The sequence below is a fragment of the Sparus aurata genome, chromosome 5 (assembly GCF_900880675.1).
Source record: "Sparus aurata chromosome 5, fSpaAur1.1, whole genome shotgun sequence".
Taxonomy (NCBI): Eukaryota; Metazoa; Chordata; class Actinopteri; order Spariformes; family Sparidae; genus Sparus; species Sparus aurata.
In genome coordinates this window covers 30102752-30130648 of record NC_044191.1, presented here as the reverse complement: position 1 = coordinate 30130648, position 27897 = coordinate 30102752, and the positions used below count along the sequence as shown (strand labels likewise).

Here is a 27897-nt window from a genome sequence, read left to right as displayed (position 1 = left end):
TCTTAGTGTTTTAAAAATAGCGATTTTGATGCTAGCGTCAGAGTGCCCCTGCACCCCATTGAAAATTAGCTTGCCTGAAAACGAAACTACGGTAAATCTTAAAAGTACCTCTTTCTTCGTAATTTGCATTAACACGAAGGTTTGACTCATATTCAATCACAAATGAAGCCTCGGTTTCTTTTTTGTGAACTTGTGTAATAACTGTCAGTGTGTTACTTGATTTGTTCTGAGCTCAAGCTTTTAAATCAGGGTGTACATCGTATTTGTAAGTTTGTGAGGGGGGCTCTTAATCACTCAAAAACAAGAGAAAGAATAGATGGAACATTCGCAGAATGTCCCTTTTATAAAGGAAAGCTTAGGCATGGGAGAGCGCTACACTGACAGCTCGCACTGCAAACGCTTCAGTAAAAGAAATGATCTGTTTTACTCTGGATGTTCAGAATAATCGACTCAACTTGAAGGCTGCAGTCCACAGTACTGTGGATCGTGTCAAATGATAATATCTGACAGTCACGCACAGTTTAGCCAGGATTTGAGCTGCTTCACCGTGTGACTAATATCCGAGGGTTCAAAATAAACGAGCGCGTGAACTAAAAAAGACGGTACGGAGAAACAAAGATGATGTGTGCGGCTGACATCTTCACCCTTCAAAACTAAAAACCATTTTAAAAAAACCGAAAAAAACTGACATCAATCAGACTTTCCCAAAAAAAAAATGTAGTCTACTGACTGATAATAATAATAATAATAACGTCACGAGCAAGAATACAAATGCCACAACGACAAAAAACAACAGACGTCCTCTAAGACCAAAATCCTCTACAAAGAAGTTTATCTGTGCTAGCTGCTCTAGGTCAGGTTCATGAAAAACTTGATGACTCTTGATCCCTTTGGGTCACTCGGTTCTTCCAGCAATCGAATAAGGAGGATTTACAGTAGAAAAAATAAAGATACAATTGGAATCGTCCCGTGAAAAAAACGTCCTTCAAAAAGGTATTTCAGAGACCCTCATTACCCACAATGCTAAGTTTTTTTCCTCTCCTCTCACAGAGTACTTGTGCTTTGTTAAATCTTCCGGTCGCTTCTTTTCTTTTCTTTTTGTTTTGTTTCTGTTTCCATGTGTCCAAACTGTTTTTCAGAGAGTTTTTAACCGTGTCAGCTTTGAATTGGTAGAACAAAAAATGCAATTGTTTTCAGTTTTTTCACTCTGATTAGTCAGTTTCAGGATGACAAATCAGTCGGTCGAGGCGTTCGCCGCGGGTGAAAAAAAGAAAAGACGCTGTACTGAAGCCGTCTTCTAGTTGGTGCAGGTGTTGATGTTCTTGCCGTCAGCGGCGTCCTCCACCAGCGCTAAGTGGTAATCAGTGGAGAGCGTGAAGTGGGACACGCAGCCCACCAAGCCGCCGATGTATTGTCTGTTCGTGTGAAGAGCGATCTCTTTCATGCCGCCTTCAGGAGGGGGAGAAGACAGAGACGCAGACATGAGAGGGGAGAGAATATAGAACATTATTGTTTGATCTACAGTGCATACGCAGCACATTAAGGAAATTTGACTTGTGAGCTCCACCTACCAACGTATAATGGTCCGTTGATGTTGAGTTGCCTCATCTTTCCAGGTGATCTGCCTGTTTTTGCTCCATAGTCATCCACCGTCAGCTTCCCGGACTGTCCGTCCCTGAAGAGATGAATGATCACGTTAAACTCACGAGTAAACTGTTCAAAGATTATCGAACTATCAAACAAATCTGTCCGTCTGTATCTTCTTCAAATATCTCCAGAACCTTTCATCCGATCTACGTCACACCTGCCAGTGTTGTGTTTACAGCTTAGTCTTCTGCCCTCAGGTAGATGAAGAGATGAAGCTTAAAAGCAACATTATGAAACTAATGTCACCTTAAAACAACACCTTCAGAATCATTTTCATTGTAATGTGTTGACCGGTGTCTCCATCTCAACCACTCCACCCCCATTTTTTTTGCTTGTCCCTGCATTACGTAACGTCCATCGGTGAGCAGGTAACATCACAGACGGCTCCAGCCATCACTGATTTTGGTAAGACTGGATCTAATTTCATGCAAAAAGAGAAATTCCTCTGGTTTTCCCTCTGATGTCCTCCGGCTGCCCTGCTCTCAATCTTCTGAGATTTACACAGTTTCCTGTTTATCACAGTAGACTCGATCTGCCAGGCGGAGGAGGTTTTCAGGTCTGGGACCAGAATGTGCACCAGAACTGCAGACCAGAACGCTGACGGAGGAGGCTAAGAAGAGGAAAAGAGGTAGTGACGGAGCAAGATGCTGCATGACAGATGCTGAGCTGCTGTTAAATAGTGATATTAGCTGGCTTGCTGAGTTATGTGTCTTGCGTTGTTGCACCAGCTTGATGTTTTGCTTTATTGGTCACATTGTTAACTTTCTAATTTTGATCACGAGTCTGTTCAGCTCATTTCAGCAGAGGTTTTGCCAGCAGCAGGCCAGTCGTTACAGTCCTTGGTCTCCTTGTATTTTGTTTCTTGTGTTTGTGTGATTTTCTTTTGCTCTTTTTCCCTCATGTGTTCTTGCGCTACATCCCGCACCAGTCTTGCATCAGCCTCATCAGCCCTGCCTTGTCTCCTTCCCTGCTCGTTTGTTTCCTCCACTCATCATCCTCACCTGTGTTTCTCCGCCTCGATCCACCTGCACATCATTCCCTCGTCAGCTGTTCTGAGTGGTGTGAAGCGCTTGTGCAAACATTGTCTGCCACATGGCAAAAAAGTGTCTGAGCATGCATGTTTACCGCAATACATACTTTTACAAGACATAACACTGTGCCGAGTTTGGTCTGTAGTTTGCATATAACGTCACATTAAATCTGACAAGTCGTTACAGAAACCTGGGATGTGGATTAAACGGTTGTGTGTGTGTGTGTGTGTGTGTGTGTGTGTGTGTGTGTGTGTGGCGCGAAACTCAAGTGAGAGCAAAACACAGCCACAGGTGAGTTGTGATCACCACAGTGGATTTTTCTATTTCACAGGATCTTTTTAATAAAGAAAGCTGGAGCTCACCTCACAGCTTTGACTCGGTGCCACTTCCCATCGGTGAAGGTCCCGTTGACAGCAATGTTAGCCGGACCGCTGCCCAGGTTATAACTAGAAACAACATGGGAAGACGCGCAACGAGTTCAGCCAGCGACAAAGGGTTCAGTGGGTTCACATTTAGAAAGTGCTCCTCAGATAAATCCTGCTTCTTTTCCAGGTCACGCTCGAGACCTCTTTTTAGTTCTGTCTCTACTGGCTGCTCAGCTTTCCCTGCACCTTTTACAGGATCAGCATCCCTCTGCATCATCTTTATCCCCTTCTTGCACTAATACTGTCTTTTCTTTCTAAATCTGCCTTTTTCTCCCTTCCACCAGTTCGTTTGAAAAGCCAGGGAAGATCATCCGTGTGACAAAATTGACTTTTGGGCAAGAAATGTGTCTTCATATCTCAGATATTTTCTCGAGAATGACGAGATGAGCTTACATGACTTGTTTTAAAACAGATACCTGAAGATTAGTGCGCCATCCTGAAGCCCCATAGACAGGAAGTCACTGTTGGGTCTCATTGGACTGTCTCCTCGCCATAGTAACAGGCCGTCCTTGGCTGTGCTCTTGAAACGCATGAAGAGACTGGTCCTGGACCCCGACGCCCTGATGACAACGACACGTTTACGAATGTATTACAAGAGCAACACGTCTAAAGGAGGGATTGTAACCAAACGTATCACATTAAGAAGCCAAAATATACTTTTCTAGCACCGACCTTTTCAGGATGTCTCTGTTGTCATATGTCAGGTAACTCCGGCCAATGAACTGCGGGATCTCTATGGCTTCTGTCACAGCTGGGCGGGCAGAGAAAACATTGTGTTTACGTCCTATCATCACAAGGTGGCAGCATCAGCATTTATCTCCTGACTCAGACTGAGCTACAAGAGTAGACTGACTCTCAGAGGAGAAATATAACACCATGAAGGAAGAGAAGTACGTTGTGTTTTGAAAAAGTGATGTTGTGTTGAGATCATTTAGAGGCGCGAGAAGAAAACTTACTGTTCAAACAGTAATTTCCACACTCTGCTCAGCGAAAGCGTTAAAAACAGAGAAGGCATAGATAGGCTTAAAGGATTATGTTGTCCAATATATGATGTTACATGGCATTACATGATAGCAGATAAAAAAAAAAAAACACATTTAATCCCCGAGAAGAGAAAATATTGTGCTGCACGGTTAAAGCCATATATTACACACAAATGAAAAACATTTTGTTGACTGCAACCTTGAAGTTACTATATTTTTTGGTCTTATTATGAAAAAAACTAAACATTTCTAGACGTTAAAAGATCATGGCAACAGCCTCGAAACATCCCATACGATGAGCAGTTTGTAATCCACAGACAGCGTCGTATCTTCGTATCTGATCACAACGCGACCGTGCTAATGTGAAATGACACTAAGAGGCTGTTCACATTTGGTTTTACAATCCGTTCTGAGTGATCCGATCACAAGTGTGCGTTCACGTCTGGCAGTAAATTTGCCTTGACCGACCTCTTGTGATCTGATATCAATTCTGCACTTTCTTGCAAATATATACAGTACACCTACAGCGCTGGAGCAAACACATACAGAATTTATACACACAAAAAGATATATCTTCATGTATAACATTACAAAATTAGTAAGCCCACACAGTTAAGAATGTGTTGTATACAGCGTTTCACTACATTTACACAGTTTCTCCCGACACAGCAAGTCTTTGAATTTAGCGGTTTTCAAAGGGAGTCTGGTGACTTTCTCCACAGACGACAAAAAAAGTTGCCAATATTAGTTTCTCTTTACTGTGTTTGTCAAATTCGTAATGTTTACCGTCAATATGTTATGTTCCTTAATTAATTTGGCGTAAATTATGACATCAGCTGAAAAAGTGTGGGACGTAAGAGGACACAGAAGCGCACAAACAGACAAACCAACACTTTTAACAAGGACATAAATATCTCAATGTATTGTATTTATTGCCGAATTTACAAGAATGCACCAATGATTTAGAATTTGCCGTGGCTGTTTCACAAAGTGTGTTAAGTATCTCCCCGTGATGCAACGACTCTTAAAGTCCCACAATTTTTTAAGGAGTCTGGGATATTGCCGTTACTAGTTCAATGGTTAGTGGTGTTGTGATCTGATTACTCAGGACGCATGTTGACGCCAAATGTGAACAGGAAATTAGTCATGTTAATATGTGACTTCATGTTTTTCTACTTCATTGTCCCACTTGCAAAAAAGACCCTGAACATATTTTGTTACTGTGCCAACACAAAATCAGTTCTGTAACAGAAACAGAAATTCACTTGTGGCTGACCTTTCTGGCAGTGCCTCCCATCGTACCCTAGGGGGCAGTCACACTCATAACTATCCCACTTTGGCCTGCAGGTCCCTCCATTGGCACATGGACTTTCCACACATGGGTGCGCTGAATTCGCCACATTGACTCCAGTGGCAGAGCCGGCTGTTATTGGCATGGTGAGGTCATTGAGTATCAGCTGAGGAGGTGAAAATATAAGAAAGAGACAAAGAAAGGGGACAAGAGGAGGTGTGAAGATTCAAGCAGACGCCTGACAACTCTGTAGATGATGTGTGCATCCTGCTTTTTGATTCAAACTGATCAAAGTATTATTAAAGAGTTCAAGTATCAACAAATCAAAAAACTCTGACTGTCTGTCAACATTTAAATACAGGTGTTACGTTTCTGTGTGTTGGGATGTTAATACCTTCTGAACAATTCCAGTGAAGGGTTTTATCACTCCTGCCGTCTTCTTGGTTTTATCATATTCTGGCACTCCACCGATATAAAGAGGTGAGCTGCAGTTGATCTGAGTGAAAGCTCCCTGAAGAGTAAAAATAAATGTTTTAAGAAAAGATAAATAAGTAAGACATTAGTCAATGGACATCTTTTCATGAATCAACATCATGTAGAAATGTTTTGATTTGGCATCAAAGCACATAAATAAAAGTAACATGAGTGATCGAAGCATTTAGGTGTTAGAGAACAGATCTATGAGGCTAAAGTGTGGCTGCATGTTGCATTTACATGCTTTTTTCCTCCTACTGAATGTTTGAATCACCTCATTCTTCAATTATTACTTGCACAGCCTGCAGAATTGAATCATTTGCAAAGGTTCAGTTGGTGAGTTTGTCGTGAAGTTTTTCTGCCCCCTTGTGGCCACAAAACCACATAATGCAGCTTTAAGCAAATCACCTCAGCGATTCCTTCTATCGGCCTCTGGCTGTCCACCTGCAGGATCCCACTCTTCGCCGTGCGGGACACCCTCAGCTCATGCCATGTGTCCAGACTGATCTGCTCTTCACTCCTGTAGCGCAGATTATCACAGTCAATACAGGCCATATAGTAAACTGACAGAGAAGGTGATGACAGTGCATCTCTTTAGCACCTTATTGTAGCTCCTCCAGAGCCACAGTCAAATCTGAACTCTACATATCCGTCCACCAGGCTGATAGCCAGGAAGTCTCCACTGCCGGCATCGTCACTGTACAGCAGGGTCCCGTCGGGCATCAGCGGCCGAAATGTCAGCTCAAACTCCATAAAGGACAGATAACTCTGAGAGGTCTGAGGCCATTGGATGACGGCATATGAGAACGCAGTTTCATTAAAGAGAGGTGAGGAAAGTGAGAAACCTGGAGAGTCGGAGAAAGAAAAGGAGGAAGATTTGAGAAAAAGGCATTAAGATGAAAAATAATGAAAATGGAGAGGAAGAGGAGAAAAAGAAAGTGGTTGATTTTGCAATCTTCAAATTGCCTCTATATGAGAAATAATTAGAATCATCTCAGCCAATTTTCTACACACTGAACAGCATTTTCCTTTAAAGATCTGTGTGGCAATCTATGAAAGCCACCAAGTGAAGAAGAAACCACAAAGGAACCTGCCGTCGTACTCTTAACAACGTTACAAAAAACGTGTTGCTTTTTTCCTTTTAGTGTAATGTGTGATGTGTGACTCACTCTCTTCACAAAGCGTTCCCCTGAAGCCAAGCGGGCAGAGGCAAATGAAGCCATCAGCGCGGTTTGCGAAGCAGCCTCCTCCGTTGGCACAGCTGACCAGGTCGCACACGTTGTCGCTGCACTCGCCTGGCACACAGCGGAAAATTGACAACAGGAGATTAAAGTACTTAATAAGTAAAATGTAAGAGAAGCTGTCATACATTCAAGGTTAAAAGAGAAAGCAATGTAAGCCATGGAAGTCAATACACTGACAGACAGCCTGACAGGCAATTTTGCGCCAGTCAGGCCAATTTTCACCTTTTTCTAAATCTCAGGCTCTTAGTGCTTTTAGAAAAATCCTGTTCTGCAAAATCCTACTTTGAGAGGTAATTTGCCAAGAGAAGCTGCTTCCAGCTTCATCGACAAATTGGCTAAAATACAATTATTAAAAGGCAATTTTATGAACAAGTCAAAAAAGGATCTAGAGTGATGGGTGTTTTCTTTTTATTCTTTTTTTAAATTAAGACATCTGTTTGTCTTTTTATGTTAATGGTTGCAAATGTCATCTGTATTTAATCACAAGATGAACACTGCCGTGCTGGTTTGCCATTATTTTTTTTAAAGGAGAAATATTATGTTAATTTTGAGATTCTTAATTTCATTTCAGGTTACTCCTAGAAAAGGTTTACATGCTTTCGTGCTAAAAAAACCACGTCAGTTTTCTCATACTGTCCAGTCCCGCAGCTATGAGTTTCCCCCTCTGTCTAAAACGCTCTGTTTTAGCTCCCGTCTCTTTAAGGCCCGCCTCCTGAATACCCGGTCTGCTCTGATTGCTCGCACACGATGGAGCCAGCACCACTAAGAACAACAGAGCAGCTGTGCTAAGTCAATTCTTACGTGCCAAACTAGCACAAAAACTAGCAAAAACTTGGCACAAATTATGCTAAAGATGTGTGACGTGGTGACATCATTTGATGTCACAAAGTTACAGAATTAAAGGCCAGACTACTGGCGAGGCGTTTTAGGAGCAGTGTTTTATGTGGGAGAGTTTTTAACTTTCAAGATCTTTTACATGCACAATAACGTCTATAAAATAAGGAAAAAACAAAAAAGCATTAGTCTCCTTTAAATAAAGTGTAATAACTAAATAAATAAAACAGTCATCCAAATGAAATTACAGCCCTCCTTACTTTATTACAACTTTTTATGTTCAGTCCAGCATATGTAGTTTTCCCCTTCAAGAGGCATAACTCTGAAAGTGTTACTAAACTGCTTATCTTGGCACAAACACCAAAGCAGAACCGGTGCATTATGGGCAACATGGATAAAAATCCAGCCGCAGCCAAATTAAAATAGCCCTCACACACCCATTTTATGCTTCCTCACCTATGTCAGCTCCGCTCAGAGCTCTGCCCAGAGGCCAGGGTCTGATGTCTGTGGCCTTGTTGTTGATGGTGAGACTCTGAATGCAGCCGATGAAGCCGCGATTCGCCCCTGTTGCCCTGACCAGCCAGTAAGCGCTTGGGGATCCGCCCACATACAGCGGGGAACGGAAAGTGATCTTAGTGTACTGACCCTGTAACGGTGAGCACAATACCCTTTATTATTGCAGAAGTGCTTTGAGGCTGGTACAATACCTGAGGGGGAATATAGTAAACACTGACATACAGAGGAACAGATAATCAACAGTGTTCTCTGTTTGAAACCTCTATCTTATCACCTGTACAGCAGACATATGTGTTGTTGTCACCTGTGAGCGTCCGGATATGGGCGTGTCGTTGTCCATACGTAGCCAGCCACTCATGCCGTCCCTGAAGACGGTGACTGTGTGCCACTGACCGACCACGATACGACTCTCGCTGACTATCTGAGCTGCTCCTGTACCACAGTTAAACCTGAGGGACAACACGTTGTACATCCAGTTGTTACACACTGCACACTGGATGTGAAAAGCTGATGTAAAAATGATATGCACATTCCTCATTGAATCTCTTCAAATTTCACACCATGTATCTACATGTTCTGACGTCTCACTGATGTTTGTGGCAACACCATTTAATCCAATTGAACGTGAATAAATGCTGTTCCTGCGCTGGGGTAATACTGGCTATAACAGTTTTTGTAAAACATCATGATGCCACAGCAAAGTTGACCTTTGACCTTTTGGATATAAAATGTACTCGCGTAAAACATGTTTTGTGAGGTGACAGTGATCTCAACCTTTGACCACCAACATCTAGTTCATCCTTGAAGAAATTGGTTATAAATCGAGTTATCAGATTCACGAGAATGGGACGCCTCGAGGTCTCAGTGGCATTAACCTTTGACCTTTGACCAAAAAAATCTTAGCAAAGTCCAATTGGACGTTTGTTCCAAATTTGAAGAAATTCCCAGCAGGTGTTCTTCAGAGGAAGGGGATGGACGGACAGACAGTCTATGTAACATACATCCACCATGTGTTTACATCAGTGTTCTCATTTCATCCCCATTCAAGTGGTTTCTTAAAGCAGCTTTCCAGTTTTCCTCTTTGATTTCCTCTTTCAAAGAATCATTTTTCAGCATTCATGAAACTCTTTGTTTCCTCCAAAACAAAAAAAATTTCAATCAAGTCTCTTTTGACCCAAGTGTGCGACTACAAACACAATTTTGAAAGTTCTGTCAGCTGCTTTTATCCACCAGCCACACATCTGAGAATCTGAACTGATAGGTGAGTCACTGTTTTCTTCACCTGTAGTGCAGCTTGCCTCGCACCAGAGCCACAGAGGTAAAGTCTCCACGGCCGTGTTCATTTTCTCCGCAGTAGAGCAACAAGCCGTCCTCGGAGTCCGCCTGCAGCACAGAGAAACTGTTTCAAAGCTCTTTCCACCTTTTTGAAAGTCAGACACCAGCGTGAAAACAAGAAATCCCCGTAGTGGTTTACCTTGAACTCAAGAGTGACCTGAAATGTCTGGTAAGAGTTCTTCAAGGGTTCAAAGGTCATGTGAGAGTGGCCGTAGAATCTGGGAAAGTTCACAGCCACCACTGAAGAAGAAACAAGGGACACAATGAGTGAAAAATTCATGTGTGCATGCAAAAGTAAAAATGTCTGCACCATATTTCAACTGAAGCCTTCACGCTTCTCTCACCCTCGGAGCAGGTGTCCCCTCTCCGCCCGAGGTTACAGTGGCAGCGGGAGCCTCCGCCTTCGTAATCGCTGAGACAGAAGCTGTCAGGGGGGCACACGGTGTCGTCGCAGGTCAGGTCGTACACACGAGGTACCTCGCCTTTCCAGGGGGACATGGTCGGGGTGGTGGTGGTGGTGGGCAGAGTGGGGCTAAGGTGGAGCAGAAGGGGAAGACAGATGAGGAAGTTTAGTCCGTGATTTAGCCAATATGTACGTGTCACTGTTGTGATGTATTGTATTCACAGTTCCATCCTCAGATTATCTAGTGTTTTAAATTGCCTCTTTTCCTTAGAAAATGTTACAGTACAGCTTTTGCACACTTGAGGATCGTCAGGGCAACAACAATTCGGTACTCAGACCCTCTTCAGCTTATCTTGAAGACAAGATAACTTGATGTAGGTCTGAGTACCGAGGGGAAGTGAACATGGTTTTCCTGATATGTTATTCTAAAGAAAGAGTCAAACAGATTGAACAGCAAAATGTTTAGCTAAACCCAACAGCACACACCTGGATTTGCTGCACTAAATGACACGCTGAGCATCAGAACCAGAACGGTGGCTCAAATTGATCTGACATTTCAATGCTCCATATTAATCAAATAATTATGTGAAAGGGCATTGAAAGGGGAAATTGTAGGCTAAGACGTGAAGGCGGAGATGTGGACGAGACAGCAATCTAGAAGTTAAAGAGCGAGAGGGACGGCGTTAAGAAACGTGACTGTGTTAAAAAAAAAAAAAGTCTTATATCACTCAACTAACTTCAGCAGGATCAGCATAAAAAGCCCAGTAGCTGATAAAACAGTTGCATCTCATCAAGTAGGACAGATTCCTTCAGTGAAACAGGTACAACTCACCTGGTGGTGCCGAGTGGGGCAGTAGTTGTGGTGCTGCGCTCTGAGGTGGGTGCGAAAATCAGATCTGTGAAGTCCGGGAAGATGGACGAAGTGGTGGTGGTGGAGGAGGATGCGGGAGGGTCGGTGACGTTGGGAGGAGCGATGGTGTTCATGCGGTACACGACGTTTCGACCAGACGGCGGACCGGACCTCGAACGGAGCTGAGACTTCCTGTTGTCCTGATTGATACCTGGGAATGGCTTCAACTAGGAAGAGGAAGAAGAGAGGAAAGAAAAAGAATGAGGGGCAGTATATCGTTCTTGTGTGTTCAGTTAAAATTGATTGAAATTCACCTAACATGTTTATGTGTTGATGTGGTGTCTAGAAACTCACCTCCTCAATGAAGATATCATAATCAGAGTCATCAACGTCGAAGCCGTCTTCATCTTTGATCCTTGAATCTGTGATGTAGCGTCCATAATCACCGCTACTCACCTCTGATGCACCTGTTCCAAGTGTCAAGAAAGATACAGGATGGTTAGTTGCTTTGTAAAATATATCATTATTTACTGACAGTTGGTGGCTGCAGTGAAATGGTTGATGGGTCAAACAAAGTCGGTCAAACGATGAAATACAAGTCAGCGTTTGATAAAAATGCAAACAGGAAGAAATGTAAATGATGCTGTGAATAAACTGTACATATAGATAATGACTGAATTTTCCTTTTTGAATGAACTGCTCCTTTAAGCTCCTGAGCCATATAATCATCTTTAGATATTTGTGTCTTTACTTTTATGATTTATATTAATCTGTTAGTTGTAATCTAATCATCCCATATCATTGTCATTTTATGATTTCAGGTGTCTACTAGAAAATGATTACAAGCTTTAAAAAAGAAGAAAAAATTAGCGCCTGTCTCTTTAAGAGCCCGGTATGCATTTGGTCAGCTCTCACAGGCCTGAGCAGACACGCCCACCTCTTTTGCTGGGGGGCGTGGCTTGGGGTGGTGACTCAATGGTTGATGAAACTGACATCACAACCCTGCAGCTGGTTTACAGGCCAATAGATACGGAAATCTCATTTTCTTTATCATTGGACCTTGAAAAGAAATGGACTTTAACATGAAAGTGGTGTCTGACGCAGGTGGTCCCTTGTTTTTCAGTGCCAAAATCAAACTGTCAACAAGATTTTATACAGATACAGAATTTCTACTGCAAATCCAGAACCACAAGTGATATTTTACAGCAACATTTCACCCCAAAAAATAGCGATGACAATGAAAATGGCTCCAATAATGAACAAAAGTTGCACAGATGGAAATGGAGGGAGTGGTGGCTGTGCCGTGGTTACCATCATGCGATAACAAACACTTCACTGACGATGGACTGATGATCACAGGACATTAAATAGCTGTAAGATCTTTCTGTCCCGGCGGGTCTACCTGTTAGTCTGTACCCGGGCCGCTGCAGCGAGTACTGAAACGCATCTCCTCGAAAACGAACGGCAGCTCGTAATGCACAAAGACAAAGCCAGACAGTGAATACATCATCTTAGTTTAGCTGACTGCAGCTGCAAAACTGCTCATCATTTCACCAACACCCTTGATGATATAATTCTACAAAATAAAAAGAAACAACAGCACAGTGTGTGTTAAATGTGAGACATCCTCTAACATCCACTCTACCTTGAGAAAGCTTAATCTCAGCTTACATAACAACCTCCCCTCCCCTTTCCGACTCCCCACACTGGAAGTTCACCCCGCTGTTACATTTCATAGACATCTTATACAAATAGATAGCAGTGTAATTAATTAATCAATCACATATCCCACAGAAACTTGACTCTGAAGACAGAATGCATGTCAAGATTTAAAGTTCGAATTAGCAGCGCAGCCTAATGACATTAAATCTGGCATACAAGGAGGGGGGATGCCCAAAAAAAGCCCTCAGCAAACTAATCTTCTGTTGTGTAACAATCCCCCTCGGTGAATACCACTCTGTTTCCGACCACTATAAACACACACGCACGCACGCACACACACACACACACACACACACACATACAAATGGTCACAGAGAGAGCGACAAGAAAAGTGTGTCAGTCAATCAAGCGCCCACCCCCACTGTTCACTCAAGCAGCGGTGTTTTGTGTGTGTGTGTGTGTGTGTGTGTGTGTGTGTGTGCGTGTGGGTGTGTGTGTGTGCATCAGGGGTGTGGATGGGCAGAGAAGGGGTCTGGCATCCCGTCCCTAATCCTGTCTGATGAGACTCGAGCGTAACCCGCTTTTATCCCCTGCTAAGAAACCACGCTTCTCCACGCCTCTTCATTTCTGTCCGTCTGTCCGTCTGTGACCGTCTGACCGCCTCGTTTGATCTCGTGTCTCCAAACTTTCATTGACATTTTTTCTTCTTCTGAACAACTTCTTCTCTAACACCATCTCTCTTCGATGTCAGCTTAGTCTCTCCAACTCAAGGCTTAATACAATCAGAGCAGTCGACGAACGGCTTGACGGCTAACGTAGCGTGTAAAGCAGAAGCCGCCTGCGTCCACGCGGCTTTTGAGAGCCGGCGGTGATGGTCTGTAGGTCAGAGCGGGGAAAAAAAAAGCCTGGATAATGTGATTGTGTCTACATGACTGTTTGATTTTAATAGTCACATGTAATCACACTCCTAAAGCCTGACACAAATCTGTACGTGAACTGTTTGAATGTCATAGCCGGCGATCCATTAAGACATTGCTGCATGCATGTGTGTGTTTATATGCGGGCGCACACCTGTGTGAATGTGTGTGTGCTTTAATATCAATCAGTCCTGGTCGCCCCAGCCCCCTCCCCCGCCACGTACCACTACATCAAAAATAATAAAGTAAATGACTCTGTTGCTCCAGGCGGGAAACAAACCGACTCGCTGCCAGGTGTTGTCCTACATTTATGCAAATGCTGAGAGAGGCAAACGTGTTTCTGTGCCACAATAAATCCCCCTTTATTCTATTTGTTTTCACTTGTTGTCTTTTTTAACCTCCCAAAGAGATAAAATATTGCAAATTTTTTACAAAGTCATCTAAATGCTTGAATTTCTGAATATTATATAGTGGATTTGCATGTCATGACACTTTTAAAATTAGCAAAACGATGCTCCATCTTTATTTTTTTGATAAATCACCTTTAACATTAAGCATCATGACCTCATAGGGGAGAAACACTTCTACATATTAAAGGATAAGTTCGCCTAAAAAATTAAAAGCCAGTTATTATCTACTAACCCTCATGCTGATGTTTTGTAGTAGACAAAACATTTTCAGTTGGAGCATTCTCCTAAATTACTCAAGCAGACGAGGAACAACAGAAAAAAAAAATGGAATGGTTGTACAGAGTTTGGTGTAAGCAAAGTCTAGAGAGGCGACAAGATCCCACATTGATCTGAAAAATGCCATTTATCCTTTTTACACACAGTCCACCTTGTGCACTGACTTCAGGCGCTTTTATCTAAGTAGCTACAGGGAAGATTTTGGTTTTATGTTTAAAAAAAATGGGTGTCGAAAACGTATTTTCAAATCAATTTAAGATCCCGGCGTGTTAAAGACTTGGATTAACGTGGATATGCTGTTTGGAGCCATTTTATATTTAGTTTTTGGGGCTTTTTCAAAATGTGTTTTTTTAAAAAGTCCCCATCTACATCAGTTGTTTGGGAAAACGCTGCAACACTGTTTCGCTGTGAAGCTCCAGAAACGTTTTGTGGAATATGAAACTTCACCCCTCTGTCCATCAGTATGAGGGTGAGCAGATAACAATATATTTCCATTTTGGGGTGAACTTCTCCTTTAAAAACATTATTCTCTGAAGCTGCATTGGCAGGGGGAAGAGAAAATAATGACGGAAGTTTAATGCTCGTGTGTGTTGTATCTATAAACTTTGTTTCTAAAAGTGCTGATTGCTGTGTGAAAAACATCTCCAAAGTAAAGTTGGGATGCAGAAAGTAATCACAGCCTGTTTGGTTCTGTGTGGGCGTTTCGTGGAAAAGCTAAACTCAAACTGACTTTGCTTTGAGAATGTGGTTGAAATCAGACTAACAAGGAAGCAGAGACTGTAAGCTTTGTGTTGGCTGTCACATGGCAGCTCGTTGGCTGAGAAATCAGCGTTGTGTTCTTACCCAGAGTGCGCACAGGGTTGTTGATGTGGCTGGGTGGGCTAGCTCCGTGCGCATTGACCGCTCTGATGACGAACTGGTACTCCGTTTCTGGCAACAGCCCCTTCAGAACCATGGAGTTGGACTCTATGGGCTCGCGGATGTACGTCCACTCCGTGTCCATCTCCGGCCTGTGAAAGACAAAAGAATCTTAATCTGGTTTCCACTTGTGATATTTCACAAAAACACGGCGGCCTTCGGGTGTTTCTGTGCGACAAAAACACCCCCACTCATTCTCAAAACATCATCAAAGTCACTGTTTTGATACGTTGTGACATGTTTTTGCGAGGTACGTTCAAAAATCCTGATGCGATCTTTCACTTTCACGAGCTGGAAGAGAGAAAAAAAAATGTCGGACAACTTTTCAAACAAAACAATCTGATCACTGATTGAGATGTTTTTCTTTTTCCCCCCCGTTACTATTTTTAATCTTAAAAGCATTATGTTCTCCTTTAATCAGAGCGCCGCTTTGAACAAAGAAAGTAAAGTTTTAAAAAATCAGAGCGATGAACTTCTGAACTGTGTTTTTTTTTTTTTTCTACCCATCATCTCCAGCTTCCATCTCGAGCCGCCACGTTCGTGCTCCGAGTCTGAGCGCCTGGAGCCTCAGCTATCTGTTGAATGGGGTCATCTTCCCCACCACTCAATGTCTCTCTTCAGCGAGGCCTCTTTTGATGTAAGCGGAGAAAGATTTGCCTCTGAGACGGCCCTATTGTGTGGAAAAATGCCCTCGCACGCAAAAACAGACCCTGATTCATGTCTACTCTGTCACAGCAATTGACAGTTTCTCTGCCTTCTGTCTCGCTCTCTTTACTCAGCCTGACAGTGTTAAGTCTGCACCATGAAACCAACACTTTGCTTAAATTACGTCTTTTTTTCGTTTTTCTTTTCACTTAAATCGTTTCAGATATTTCTAAATATCTGCCATTTATTTTATTTGTGTCTGGCAAATCCTCAGACGACGACTCAAGGCAAATTCCTTTCCGGGGCGTCGCAGCCGGAGGACACTTCTAGACATGGGAGGTCCTTTATTTGTGTGTTAGGCTGGACACCGCCACGACATAAAGTGACATTCATTCTTCCTCGTGTCGAAACACAACTGGCTACACTTCCCTGTAAAAGAGCTGTGCATTAATAAGCCCTTTTTAGATAGAAAAGGCAGCACATTTGCTCCAATGTAAAGGCGTCAATGTGCTGGCCTGTCTTTCTAAAACGGAGGCATAATATTCCTCCTTTTCCAAAAGCTGCCTCTGAAGTAGACGTAAACATGTGATGTGACGTGAAGCACAAAGTTGGGCTGTGAACAGTGACAATGAATTTGACTTCAAAATAAGAGCTTTACATTGCACCCCATTGGAGTTTAGAACTGGGTTCTTAGTGGGGGGCTTTTAATTTAAAAGTAGCGACCGTTAGTAGCTTGCCACTACAACAACAAGTTAACACAACCAATCATCTACAGAGACCGAGGAGACGCTAGCATCTCCTGGATCTCAGCGGCTGTCCAGTTGCTCATCTTAATGTCCGCAGATGAAGTGATGGACAAACTGCTGTGATCAGCTGTTTCCTGGTATTAAAACTCCCCGGCTGTGGGTCGCACAACAGTGCACGTCATCGACACCTCCGGTCAAATTGGCGGCTTGCTGCCCTGTATAAAAACGGCTTTAGAATGATAGAGTGAGTCATATACGGGAAGCTGTAGCTCCGGACGTAAAGTGGATCGCCCACTAATCAGAGGGGCGTCAGTGTCGTGTAGGTGTCCTTTACTTAAACCCCAGAAACTGCTCAGCATGACTGTTCCATCAGTGTGCGAGCGTACGTCTGAATGACTAAGCATAGAAGAAAATAATTTACATTCCTATGGAGTCTCTGCATGGCAGCCTTTGCAATCAGCATGTGACTATATTTGTTAATGGATGCCTTATAAAGTACTTTCGGTGGTCAGGCTGGAAAAGCATTATTTAAACGGGTTCACCATTCATTGTGACGATGGGTCAATGCAGAGTGTGTAAGTGGGCCTGAATGTGCAGCCATATACATCCATTAACACACTCTGATAACAGTTAGGAAAGAGCTGTAACTCAAACATATTCAAAAAGCAAAAATCATTAGCCCTCATGATATTACTTGTGACAGCATGAATGCATCTCCTGTTGGATTCCAGTATTCTCCTTAAACGTCCTTAAATAACGGCTTTAATGGTTTAGAAGCCTGGATTTTATTATTAGTTTCTCATTATGCATCTACATCAGACAAAGTTTAATCTGCAAGAAATAGTTCAACAGTTTTAGGGAAATTGGCTACACTCGATTTGTATCTGCTTATCAACTTACAGTAGGAGCCAAAGCCAGGAGTTGATTAGCGTAGCTTAGCATAAAGACTTGAAGCAGGGGGGGGGGGGGACCTCACCTTGCTTCACTCTTAAGGGTCCAAACCGAGATACAAAAGCATCAACTTGGTGTTTCACCAGAGTGTCGACTGATTGCAGAGAGACAACAAACCCCCCCAGAAGTCACTACAGCTGTCCAACATGTGATCTTAGCTACTAAATCCTAAAAAAAAAAAAAGTTAAATGTTTCAGCTTTTGCACAGATTAAACAAACAAGAAAGTCTTAATTATTTTTGATTTAGAGGTGCTGTTGGGCAGATTTCTGCAGCTAAGCAAGTTGGTTCCCCCTGACTCCAGCCTTTGTGCTACGCTAAGCTAACCTGCTAACCGGCTCCAGCTCCGTATCTATCATGCAAACATGGGGGTGGTATTGATCTTCTCCTCTAACTAATTCCACACTAGTCGGCAGGATAAAATATCGGCAGTTATTGTTTTTGCACACCAAATAGACATCCACATAGACCATAATGCTATCCCTAACGCCTGTGATATTACATTCATATCAAATGTTTATGACCCGTCTTTCATAAGAGGAGATGGAGGGGACAACAAGGCTAGCTACAGTTCAAGACAAGCCATAACATGATCTTTTCCTAATCCTAACCCAACGTTTGTAGTACCTAAAACCTAAACATTGCGTACATTTATACCAGCACTTTAAACTATTGTTTAAGATACACCATTCTAATCGTCTTGCGCATCATTTCTGGACATTCAGTATCTTTAGCAACCAGTGAAATGTTGTCCAGAATTTGAGCTTGATCAGAGCTTAGCCTCAAAACAACCTTTTTGCAATGATTCACACAGCAAATGTTCTGTGTGGTTATAAATAGAATTTTTGCGTAAAGGTTTCTGAATCGTCCTCTTCCCTGCCCGTGGTGGAACAAGAGTTTTTCACTCATGCCTGCTTTTTCCCTCCATGACGTCCCCATTTCCTGCTGCTCTGCGCCTCCTTAAGGCCTTTATTATGGCTGGTTTAATGGTGTTCATACAGAATGTGTACATCCTGTGTGTAATTGCGTCTGTGCGCTTACGTACATACGTACGTACGTATGTACCGGTAAATGCGTGACTGTGTATTAGCAGCGACATTAAACTGCTCAAGGGCTCAAAAGGCCAGTCTGATGAAGCTGATGAATCAATTATGACCAACCTGATGTAGGCCACCAGGAAGTGAAGGACAGGTGAGCTTCCCTCGCTCTCTCCTTGCTGCCATGACAACGCCAGCTCTGTGTCAGACACAGCCATGACAACCGGCTGAGTGGGGGGGGACGGGGGCATGCACATTTCTGATGGCCAAGACGGAAATGCAAGTGAGCAGAAAAGAAGCGTTTAAAAGAAAAACATCATCAGCTTTTCAGGAGATTCCTGCAAGATCTCACCATGTGAAGCGGTGCCGATGTCTCGGGGCATGCTGGGTCTACCCTCTCCCGCCCAACCATACGCTCCAACACTCACTCTGTACTTTGTGTTCACCTTTAGGTTAGCGATGTCCACATCCTAGAAGACATCAAGTGGCGATAAGATAGAGTGATAAGATAGAGTGATAGAATATTGGGAAAAAAAGACAAGAGGCAAGAATATGAGGAAGAGAACTAAGTCATATTCAGCTATAAATGTCAAAAGTGATTCGATGGCAGTGACAGGGTGTAATTTAGTAAAAAAAAAAAAGCCTTGGATGGAACTCACAAAACTCGCTTGTCCGTCGAATTGTCCCTGTGGGAAAAAGAGAGTGGAGGCATCCGTAAATGTTTGTGTCACAGCAAGAACAAAACGTCACTAAACCAGGAATCATATAGATGGATACACAAATAATTAGTCCTAAATATAAACTATCGAGTGTGGAGGGTGAAGTTAAGATGCTCACAGCCTGGGGAAAAACGCTGCCCTGTAGTCTGGTGGCAGATACTTCTGTATCTCTCGTCAGTCTGCTCACCCTGCTGCCGTCTGACAAGAGATACCTCTTGTCAGACGGCAGCAGGGTGAGCAGACTGTGGCTGGGGTTTGCATGCCTGTAAGCATCCTTTGGGCTGTTTGCAGCCACCTTAACAATATCAATGATCCTCGGCGGGCACCAGCGATGGCAGAGGTGAAAAAGATTAAAGCTGTGTGCCTTGGGGCAAAGTTGACGGCACTTTATCGTGTTTTATCTACCAAAGAGGAATCCAAGAGGGCACTTATTGATACACCAACATTATGTCATTATGTTCAAATTACATGTTTATGACTTGATTTCATATCAGGGCTGCCAAGGCAGTGATCGCAGCTCCGGGCTGCGTTTCAACATTTGTAAGTGTGACATTTAAGGAGACCACGCTACAATTTCCAGCCATTGCTGTGGCTCGTGTGTGGTTTTTATGACTTAAACACAACATCGTCGCAACATTAAATTGAAAATGGATCATTATGGATCAAATGGAAGCTGCAACATGAAGAGATGTCAAATTTCAACATATCTGTGGTGAACGCTGAAAAGTTCTTGGTGCGGGACTTTTGCTTTCTGAAGGTTCCTTAGATAATAAAGACATTTCCATCATCTCTGTGGTCGTTGAGCAGTGGATTGTTCTCCCTGCACCACCCGAAAAACACAGTTAATGTCCTCCTGATATGAACTGTCTGTTGTTTTAATGGGATGCAGTGATAAATTACATTCACCATAATAATGCAACACGTCACTTGGTGCAAATGTGTGACTCATCAATGTGTTTTTAAAAAGTTTCTGGACAACAGTGGAGCTATATATGGGGACTGAGAGATAAAATGCATCAGGCTTTAGCTACACAGGCAACACTTGTTAGTAGGATTAACTCGCTGCTGGTTTAAGTCTTTCTGTGGGATTTGTGACAATAAGAGAAAAAAAAAACATAGAATATTACTGGCCTTATCTCCTGAATGTTTTTTTGTTTTGGTTTATTTGCTTTTCGGGGAGTAACGCTGCTTTAGAAGTGTGTTTTTCTGGACGCTGCAAGAGATTTAGTTCGCCACCACCACACTGTCAAAACTGGAAGTTGGAGGTAGATCAAAGTTTTGAAGGTGATTATATTGAACATTTCTTTTTTCTTTTTTTTCTTTTTTCTTTCAAAGCGCGTTCAAATATGATATCAAAGTGTCGGGGTATAAAAGCAGCGCAGTTAAAAGTCAGCGTACTCACAGTGGTCAGCATGTCCAAACTGAGAGGCACCTCCATCAAAGCGGCTGCGCCCACGGGACGGCCGCTCTTCATCTCCGTATAGAACACCTGAAAACATAACACACAAACACAAACACACACTGATGTGAAGAGTCAGATCCTGCCGGTAAAGCCAAACCTATTTTGGCAGCGTCGAGGTTGGTAGGCATTCATACATGTTATGTTTGTTTATGTTGGAAGAAAGCACCTTTTTCTCTCTCTCTCTCTCTCTCTCTTACGTTATCAATGTAAACACGGATTAATGAGGAAGAAATACTACGAGGAAACGGGATTATGTATGAACCTCCAGAGTGACTGGCCATAATGAACGCACATGTTTATCTGTGAGTCGTGGGGAAGCTAGGTAGCTGACTAATCCTCTTAGCGCAGACATATGGTCAAAAGCAGAGCACACACAGTCATGCTGATCCACATTTTGTTAATGGTCGACTCAAAACAAACACAAGAGCGGAAGGAAGGAGGACAGAAGGAAGGAGGACAGAAGGAAGGACAGAAGGAAACTGGGCATCATATGTTACCAAATAAAAGTCAATAAGTTCAACATGAAAGAGAACAAACAAAGTGAAGACGCTGTAGTCTTTTGTCAGAATAAAATAAAAACGATACACAATACTTAAAGTACGAGCATAATATTGCAAATATCTCAATTTGTCAGCTTTTTCTTCCAAAACAAATCCCCCTTTGTTCTTGAACCACAGCTTACCAAGACTAAAGCAAAAAATAAAAAAATAAAATAAAATGCATTGACAGGACACTAAATAATTTGTGACCACATCTTTCAGAGCCATATTGCCCCTTGGAAAACCATAAATTCGGCAGCGACAGAGTTCCATCAAAACACCAGATATTTCAAATTATCAATCTCGCCCTCAAGGCCGCCGCGCTGGACAGCGAGTTTAACGGGCACTTTAAAAGCATGGAAAGACGTCAGCGGCTTCGCAAGAGGTACGGGCATCCACTCAGAAAAAAAAACAGAGGAAATTTGATTTACGGCACTTCTGAGAAGTCGCTTCTTTTATGTTCGCCGGGTTGAAAACCTCTTCTTGAAAGGAGTGTGTAGGTGGGTGTTTTTTGGATCGCCGCAGCCAAACGGACGAATTAAGCTCAATACTTCGACCAGGTTTTTCGGCGTCTGTATGAAAAGTGTTGCATCAGACTTGCTTTAAACTTCTGTGTGCCAACAACGACCGAGTACCATCGCCATCGACAATATAGAAAACTGGAGGAAGTGGAAAATATATGCACCTATTGAGATGTAAATAGGTCCTTGAAAGGTCTCGTTTCTGAACAGTTGTCGTGTTTGCACGGGTCAGCTCGCCAACTTTTTACTTGAAAATACCAATGGTGAAAAAGCAGACTGGCTCTGAGAAGCTAAGGAAGAAACAAACGAGCCACCATCTGATTGGAATAAACTCCCAGCGAGTTCGTCTGAGATGGAGACACCGTGTGACCGCATTAACAACACAACCGCTGTCTGCATGGATAGCACCAGACTTCCACATAGGAAACAACCGTTGAAACAAATATATGTTCAACAACTAAAACCACTTCCACCTTCTGTTGTTAGGCGGCGATCTTGAAAGCTCCGGTGAGCCTGTGATGCATAAGGACGTCACTTTTCCCTGCAGCTGCTGAACGGTGGGTTCAATAGATTCAATCTACCTTGTATCCAGTGATGGTGCTCACGTGTCGCCGGGGCATCTTCCATCGCACACTGAAGGCGGTGCAGTTGACTGTGTCCAGCTGGATGTCTAATGGAGGACTCAGACGATCTAGTTTATACAAACACATGGAGAAATAAAGAAAAGAGTGAGGAGCACAGAAGATACACAGTGGGGAAGATGTGAGTGTCACTGCGTTAGGAAGTAGAGATCAAGACCGATATCTGCCTGGCTGTTTTCTTCTTATTTCCCTTCTCTTTTTGTCTGATAAAATAATAATTATATAAATGTGGTACTTCTTCTCTTGTTCTGTCACTCAGCGTCCCGCCCAACACACTATCTGATTGTTTACACATCACAAGTAATCACAGAATATGCAAAGTAGCTTATGAATAAAGTTATCAAGTACATTCAGTGGAGGAAAAAGCAACATAGGTGCCTCCAGAATGTGTTGGAATGGAAATACAAAGCAGCAGAAAACGAACATTTTCAAACGATGGCTGTTCTTGATATCGATCTAGAGGTTTTTATTTTTCACAGCAAACGTAAAGCGATTAACTCTCTCCCTGAAAACATACGACAGTCATATATTTAATGGATTTCACAGCTGTGATGGAATAATCGAAGCAGAGCAATCAATGTTCGATTCACAAGGCAGCTTGAGACCAACGTGTGCAATATTATGAGACTCTTCAGCATCTCAGCGTCGTGCCACCTTTCTTTTGACAGCAGTTCAAGTTCAGTTCCCTATCAAATCAGTTCACTGATGAAAACTCCCATCAGTGTTTTGCAGAATAAATCAAGAAGTTCAAGCACAGAAAAGAAAGTCTGCGGCGACATCTTTCCAAACAGCCGATGATAATGAAGGCAGCAGAATCAACGCTGTTCTTCACTTTAGCCTGTCTGAAGGGCGTGAACACAAGGACCGTATGTGAAATGTCTTAACCCGTAGCTCGATGAGCTCGGTGTCATTATCATTCATGGTCTGAGTTAGTTAATCCTGGCTGCTTCTGTGGCACTTCAGGAGATCGTGATTGCACATCCAGAGTCCGGCTGTGGCCTGAAAACACTTGAGAATCCTCTTGTGGGAGAAACACAGAGATGGAGCTGCAGAGGTGTCGCTCATCGAGGCCCCTGCTGACCTCATGTACATGCATCATCTGGCTTTAATGGAGAAACTCGAGCAGTAAAGGACCCTTATAGCCTGAAATGTATGTACTACTGTAACAATTACACAACATAGAGGGTTGTTACACCCAGGGCATCGAAAAAGATCCCCAAAAATGCTGGTTTGTAACATAAAACTGTAAATGACTGTGAATAATCACTTATAGATGATCTTATTTCTCATAAATCTGCACTATGTTAGTTCAGGAGCTAAACAGCAGCCACGACTGACCTTTCCCTGTCAGAGTGACAAAAGCGCAGGCTTCCCGGTCGCAGACCGACACGGGGATCAAACAGAAGTTAATACAGCGGAGCAGAGCTCTGTAAATTGAAATCTCTTGTAGCTGCAGCGCTGCTCTTTCGCACTCTCCCTTTCCTCCTTCTGACTCCTCTGTTCCCACTTCCTCTCTCCTGTCCTCCTGAATCCTCTCCTGTCGCCGTCTCTCCCCTTTGTTGTTTACTCAAACCCTTCACCCTGCTCTGCCGTCCAAGCGGGTGATTCAATATTTCAGTCGGATTCGCTGATCCCTCCACGCCTCCCCTGGGGTTTGAGGCCCTCGGTGAGCCTACAGGTGAACCAAACTCACAGAATCAGAGCGGATAGAGACGGGAATCATCATCTTTACTTCCTTCGATATGCAGCAGCTTCACGTGCGAGGGAGGTATGGGTACAAATAATAATACTCAGAGGGACTGGAGTGAAACTGTTGTCTGTAATCAATAGAAATCCTGAAACTTTCCACGAGATTCTGGTTGCGCCGCTTGAGTAGCACGGGCCTGAGGCTGCTCTTTGGATACACTCTCAGTTTTGGGTAAACATGACCCTCGACGCTCTGTGAGTGACCAGTATAACTCTGCAGCTCCAGGTGTATCCCCCCAGGAGGAGTGGGAGAGTGGTCGCTATCCAAATACACTTCAGAATCACACAGCCTCGGTTCACACAGACCTTGAGAGCTAATCTAGTCTTACTCACCCTCTTAAGTGAGGTTCAGAAAAAAAAGGGGGTCCTTTTGTCATCTGGATAAAGTGGCCACATCAACCACCACTGCTGCTGAGCCTTTCACTTTTGCATGAGGCTTTGAAAGTCAACCGAACTGGGGCGGTTTGACGCCTTTTGACACACATTCATTTGTCATCTACGACAAAATGAAGGTTGTGGTTAAATTACACGAGAAACATTTTTACGGTGGATTTATTGAGGATGAGTTAAAGAGTCTCACAGCCTGAGGAAAGACGCCGCTCCGTAGTCTGGTGGCACGATAGCGGATACTTCTGTATCTTTTGCCAGGCGGCAGCAGGATGTGCAGACCGTGGCAGGAGAGAGCGTTGTCTTTCAGAGAACTCACTGCATTGATATCACTTGAGCTGGGTAAATGGGAACCAGTGATTTTTGAGTCTCGTTCCCAGCTTGTCAAATACAAATGCTTACGGACGGTGGCTTCATTTACTGTCAAAAATGACAAAGAAAAGCAGCAAACCCTGACATCCAAGAAGCTCCAGCCAGCAGAGGATTGATATTTGTTCTTGGAAAGGCATGAAATGATTCATCAGTTGCCACTACAAGTTGGCGTTTCGTTTTCTTTTGATTGACGAGTTGGTGCAGCTCCACACATAAAGCAGCGAAAACATTTTAGCTACGTATGTTAAGCGTAACCACACATAGGTTCAGTTGTGTTTTGGTCGAATCGGGGCAATTGTTCGGGCACAAAAGTCACTTTTAGTCGCTACGGTCCTGGATGGAAATGGTCCAACTTCCAACTGCGACAAAAACATAAAACATCCAGTGTTGTTACTTGTTGCCTGTAATGACACCATCACCGTCCCCTCAAATTTCAGTGCTTTTCACACTTTAATGCTAAAAATTCAAAAAGGAACTCCTTTTATTCCTGCTCTCACAATGAATCAGAAATAACCCTGTTATGAAACTCTCTTACTGTTTGAGAGGAAGAATCGTTACCAACTGTTTTGATGATCTATAAATCACTGAATTGTTATTTTAGAGCAAAAACGTCAAAAACATTTAGTGGCTCCAGCTTCTTAGATGTGAGGATTTGCTGCTTTTCTTTCTCATTCGTGGCATTTAATGAATAGTCTTTGGACTTTGCACCGTTGGATGGCAATTTAAAACCACTCGTTAATGAGCGTCTCTCACAGTTTTTTTGACATTTTATAGACGTAACAACCCGCAAATTAATCTTGAAAATCGTCTTCAAATTATCATCAATGGCAATTGTCGAAATCGCAGCCCTGCTTCGGCTCATTCTCTGCCTCCACTTTCCGAGTCATTCACGTAAGAAGTGCTGCTCTCTCCAGGTCTGACTCATCCGAGAGTGAATGATCACTGAGACACATGCTGTCAAGCTGCTCTTCAGCACGGCTGAGGCAGAAAATACACAAACACTGCAGCGGAAAGGGAAAAAGGAAACTGTTTGTCATATCAGTTGTATCTAAATTGCCTTCTACCAAATATTGTGTCTGCTGAGTGACATGATAGAGTTATCTTAAAATAATGATTTTCATAAGAAGTTAATGAGAATAAATATTCACTGTGGAGAGTAAGAAGTAAAACCACTGACTGATTCTATAAATAATTCAGCCGCTCAGTCTAAGTGGGCACAAATCTGTCAAAACTCTGGGAAAAAAAAGTGAGACCACCTCAGGGCGAGACGTCACTCAATCTTAACTCTTTCTGGTACCAGCAGCTTTGTTATTTAAATCCCTGATGTGATTCATCTGGACGTGGAGCCCTGTCGACATTCTCCCCTCCTTCAGAACGACGCCTGAACGACCTCAAAACAACAAAAAAAACAAACAAACAAAAAAAAAAAAGTACAAATGTCACTGGCAGTCATGAGAGGCAGGAACTTCTGTCGCCCTCTGTGTGACAGTCCCGACTGTGGTGAGCGTTCTGTGCTGACAGACAGATGTAATAGTCGAGCCTGCTGAGGCCTGAGGGTCCGAAAAAGAGCGAGCGAGGGAAGGAGACTGACAGTGTGAGAGAAAGGAAGTGATGGGAAAAGGGGGAAAAGGAGGAACTGGGATGGAAAAAGTGTTCAGGGTGACAGGATATCAAAAAAAAGATAGAGACATGAGGAGAGAGTCGACTGAGGTAACAGTGGTAAGTTTGTTGATGGCTGTGCTGCATATTTACTTTACGCTCTTTCTCTCTTTCTTTGGTGGATATCGACATATTCTGTAAAACACATGAAAATAAGGATTTTTTTTTTTTTTATATCTGCACAAACAATGTTTTGAGAAACGACATTTTTCCTGACAGCCCTGTTTCACCCTCGTCCTGAGGTTCTTCTGTAGCTCACAGATCGAGCTCTGTGACTGAGAGCACCTTACAGACAGAAGAGGCTTGAGGTCCTGGTTTAAATACATGTTGCTCAGTGGCTTTTGTTGCAGCATAATCACTTTATGTTACTGTGAGGGGGGATATGACAGACACAACATGGTGATGAGCGTCCAACAGCAAACGTTTTCTTGACAAAAGTCTATAAATTTGGCACTTTGCGATCTGCTTATATGCGTAAATGTGTGCCAAAATATTATGTTTCCTGCAATAAGTCAAATGTGGCGTGACAAAGTCGTGAGTAATCAAGCAAATGGAAAGATAAGCACGCACACGTATAAGTGAATATTAATACACTTTGTCAAATCTGGCACAGAGGTCAGTGGGTGAACTCACCAGATCTCCGAGCATTTGATCTTCGTGCGCAAAAGCACACGCTGGCCGTGCATACTGCAAAGAGAAGCAAGTACAGCAGACTCCTTTCTTTACATGTAGGTTCCATGTCTTCTTCTGGTCGAAACTTTAAGACGGTCAAATGTTCATTTTATCGCACGTCCAAAAGGCGCCTGCGAGTGTAAATGTGACTAACCCCTCTCCTGATGAGCGTCTCCTCTCACACACACACAAAAAAGTCGTTTTCTTATCCAAATTGTGGCGCACACTCCATCCAGAGACTGCCCGAGAGGAGAGGGCAGCTACGGTTTGACACTGATAAGATTACAGTCTGCAAAAGATCAGTGGGTCGGACACATTAACGGACGGACAGACAGCCGCTGCGCCCCCCCAGCAGGCGCGCTGACGGACGGACGGTGGAGAGCGCTGTCCCGACACTTCACGCGTAATGCGCAACGACTGAAAACAACTGAACGGTGGGCACGATCTTTTTTTCTTTTCTTTTTTTTTTTGTCGATTTCGTGACACACTCCCGGTCTCAGACAGCAGATGAGATGAGGTGGACAAGCGCAGTGCAGGAACGTGGGGCCATTTAGAGCTAAGAGGATAATAAGCCTCTAATCCGCGC

General features: G+C 43.2%; 1 protein-coding gene across 3 annotated transcripts; it reads right to left on the bottom strand.

Annotated features, from left to right (window-relative positions):
* Positions 1 to 82: 82 nt before the first annotated feature.
* Positions 83 to 27897, bottom strand: egflam (EGF-like, fibronectin type III and laminin G domains). 3 transcript variants are annotated; one of them, XM_030415918.1, is made up of 26 exons: positions 27273 to 27897; positions 22416 to 22525; positions 20715 to 20801; positions 19253 to 19279; positions 18946 to 19063; positions 18717 to 18852; positions 15142 to 15308; positions 12436 to 12501; positions 11388 to 11500; positions 11016 to 11260; positions 10125 to 10312; positions 9920 to 10020; positions 9728 to 9828; positions 8750 to 8894; positions 8386 to 8575; positions 7021 to 7146; positions 6453 to 6696; positions 6260 to 6371; positions 5772 to 5888; positions 5363 to 5543; positions 4060 to 4083; positions 3776 to 3854; positions 3520 to 3663; positions 3041 to 3124; positions 1572 to 1675; positions 83 to 1449 (listed from the first exon to the last, which is right to left on the bottom strand). In XM_030415918.1, the coding sequence occupies exons 1-26, from the start codon at positions 27376 to 27378 to the stop codon at positions 1298 to 1300; spliced, it is 3267 nt and encodes a 1088-aa protein (XP_030271778.1). In that variant the 5' UTR covers positions 27379 to 27897; the 3' UTR covers positions 83 to 1297. The 3 variants fall into 3 exon arrangements, with proteins under 3 accessions (XP_030271778.1, XP_030271779.1, XP_030271780.1); XM_030415919.1 differs by lacking the exon at positions 4060 to 4083; XM_030415920.1 differs by lacking the exon at positions 12436 to 12501.

Excerpts from the sequence above, each read along its gene's own strand:
- egflam (XM_030415918.1), bottom strand. The coding sequence starts at position 27,378 with ATGGAACCTACATGTAAAGAAAGGAGTCTGCTGTACTTGCTTCTCTTT. Across the intron at positions 3,125-3,519 it reads GATGGCGCACTAATCTTCAG|TTATAACCTGGGCAGCGGTC; the intron begins GTATCTGTTTTA and ends TGTTGTTTCTAG. Across the intron at positions 1,676-3,040 it reads CACCGAGTCAAAGCTGTGAG|GGACGGACAGTCCGGGAAGC; the intron begins GTGAGCTCCAGC and ends TCATCTCTTCAG.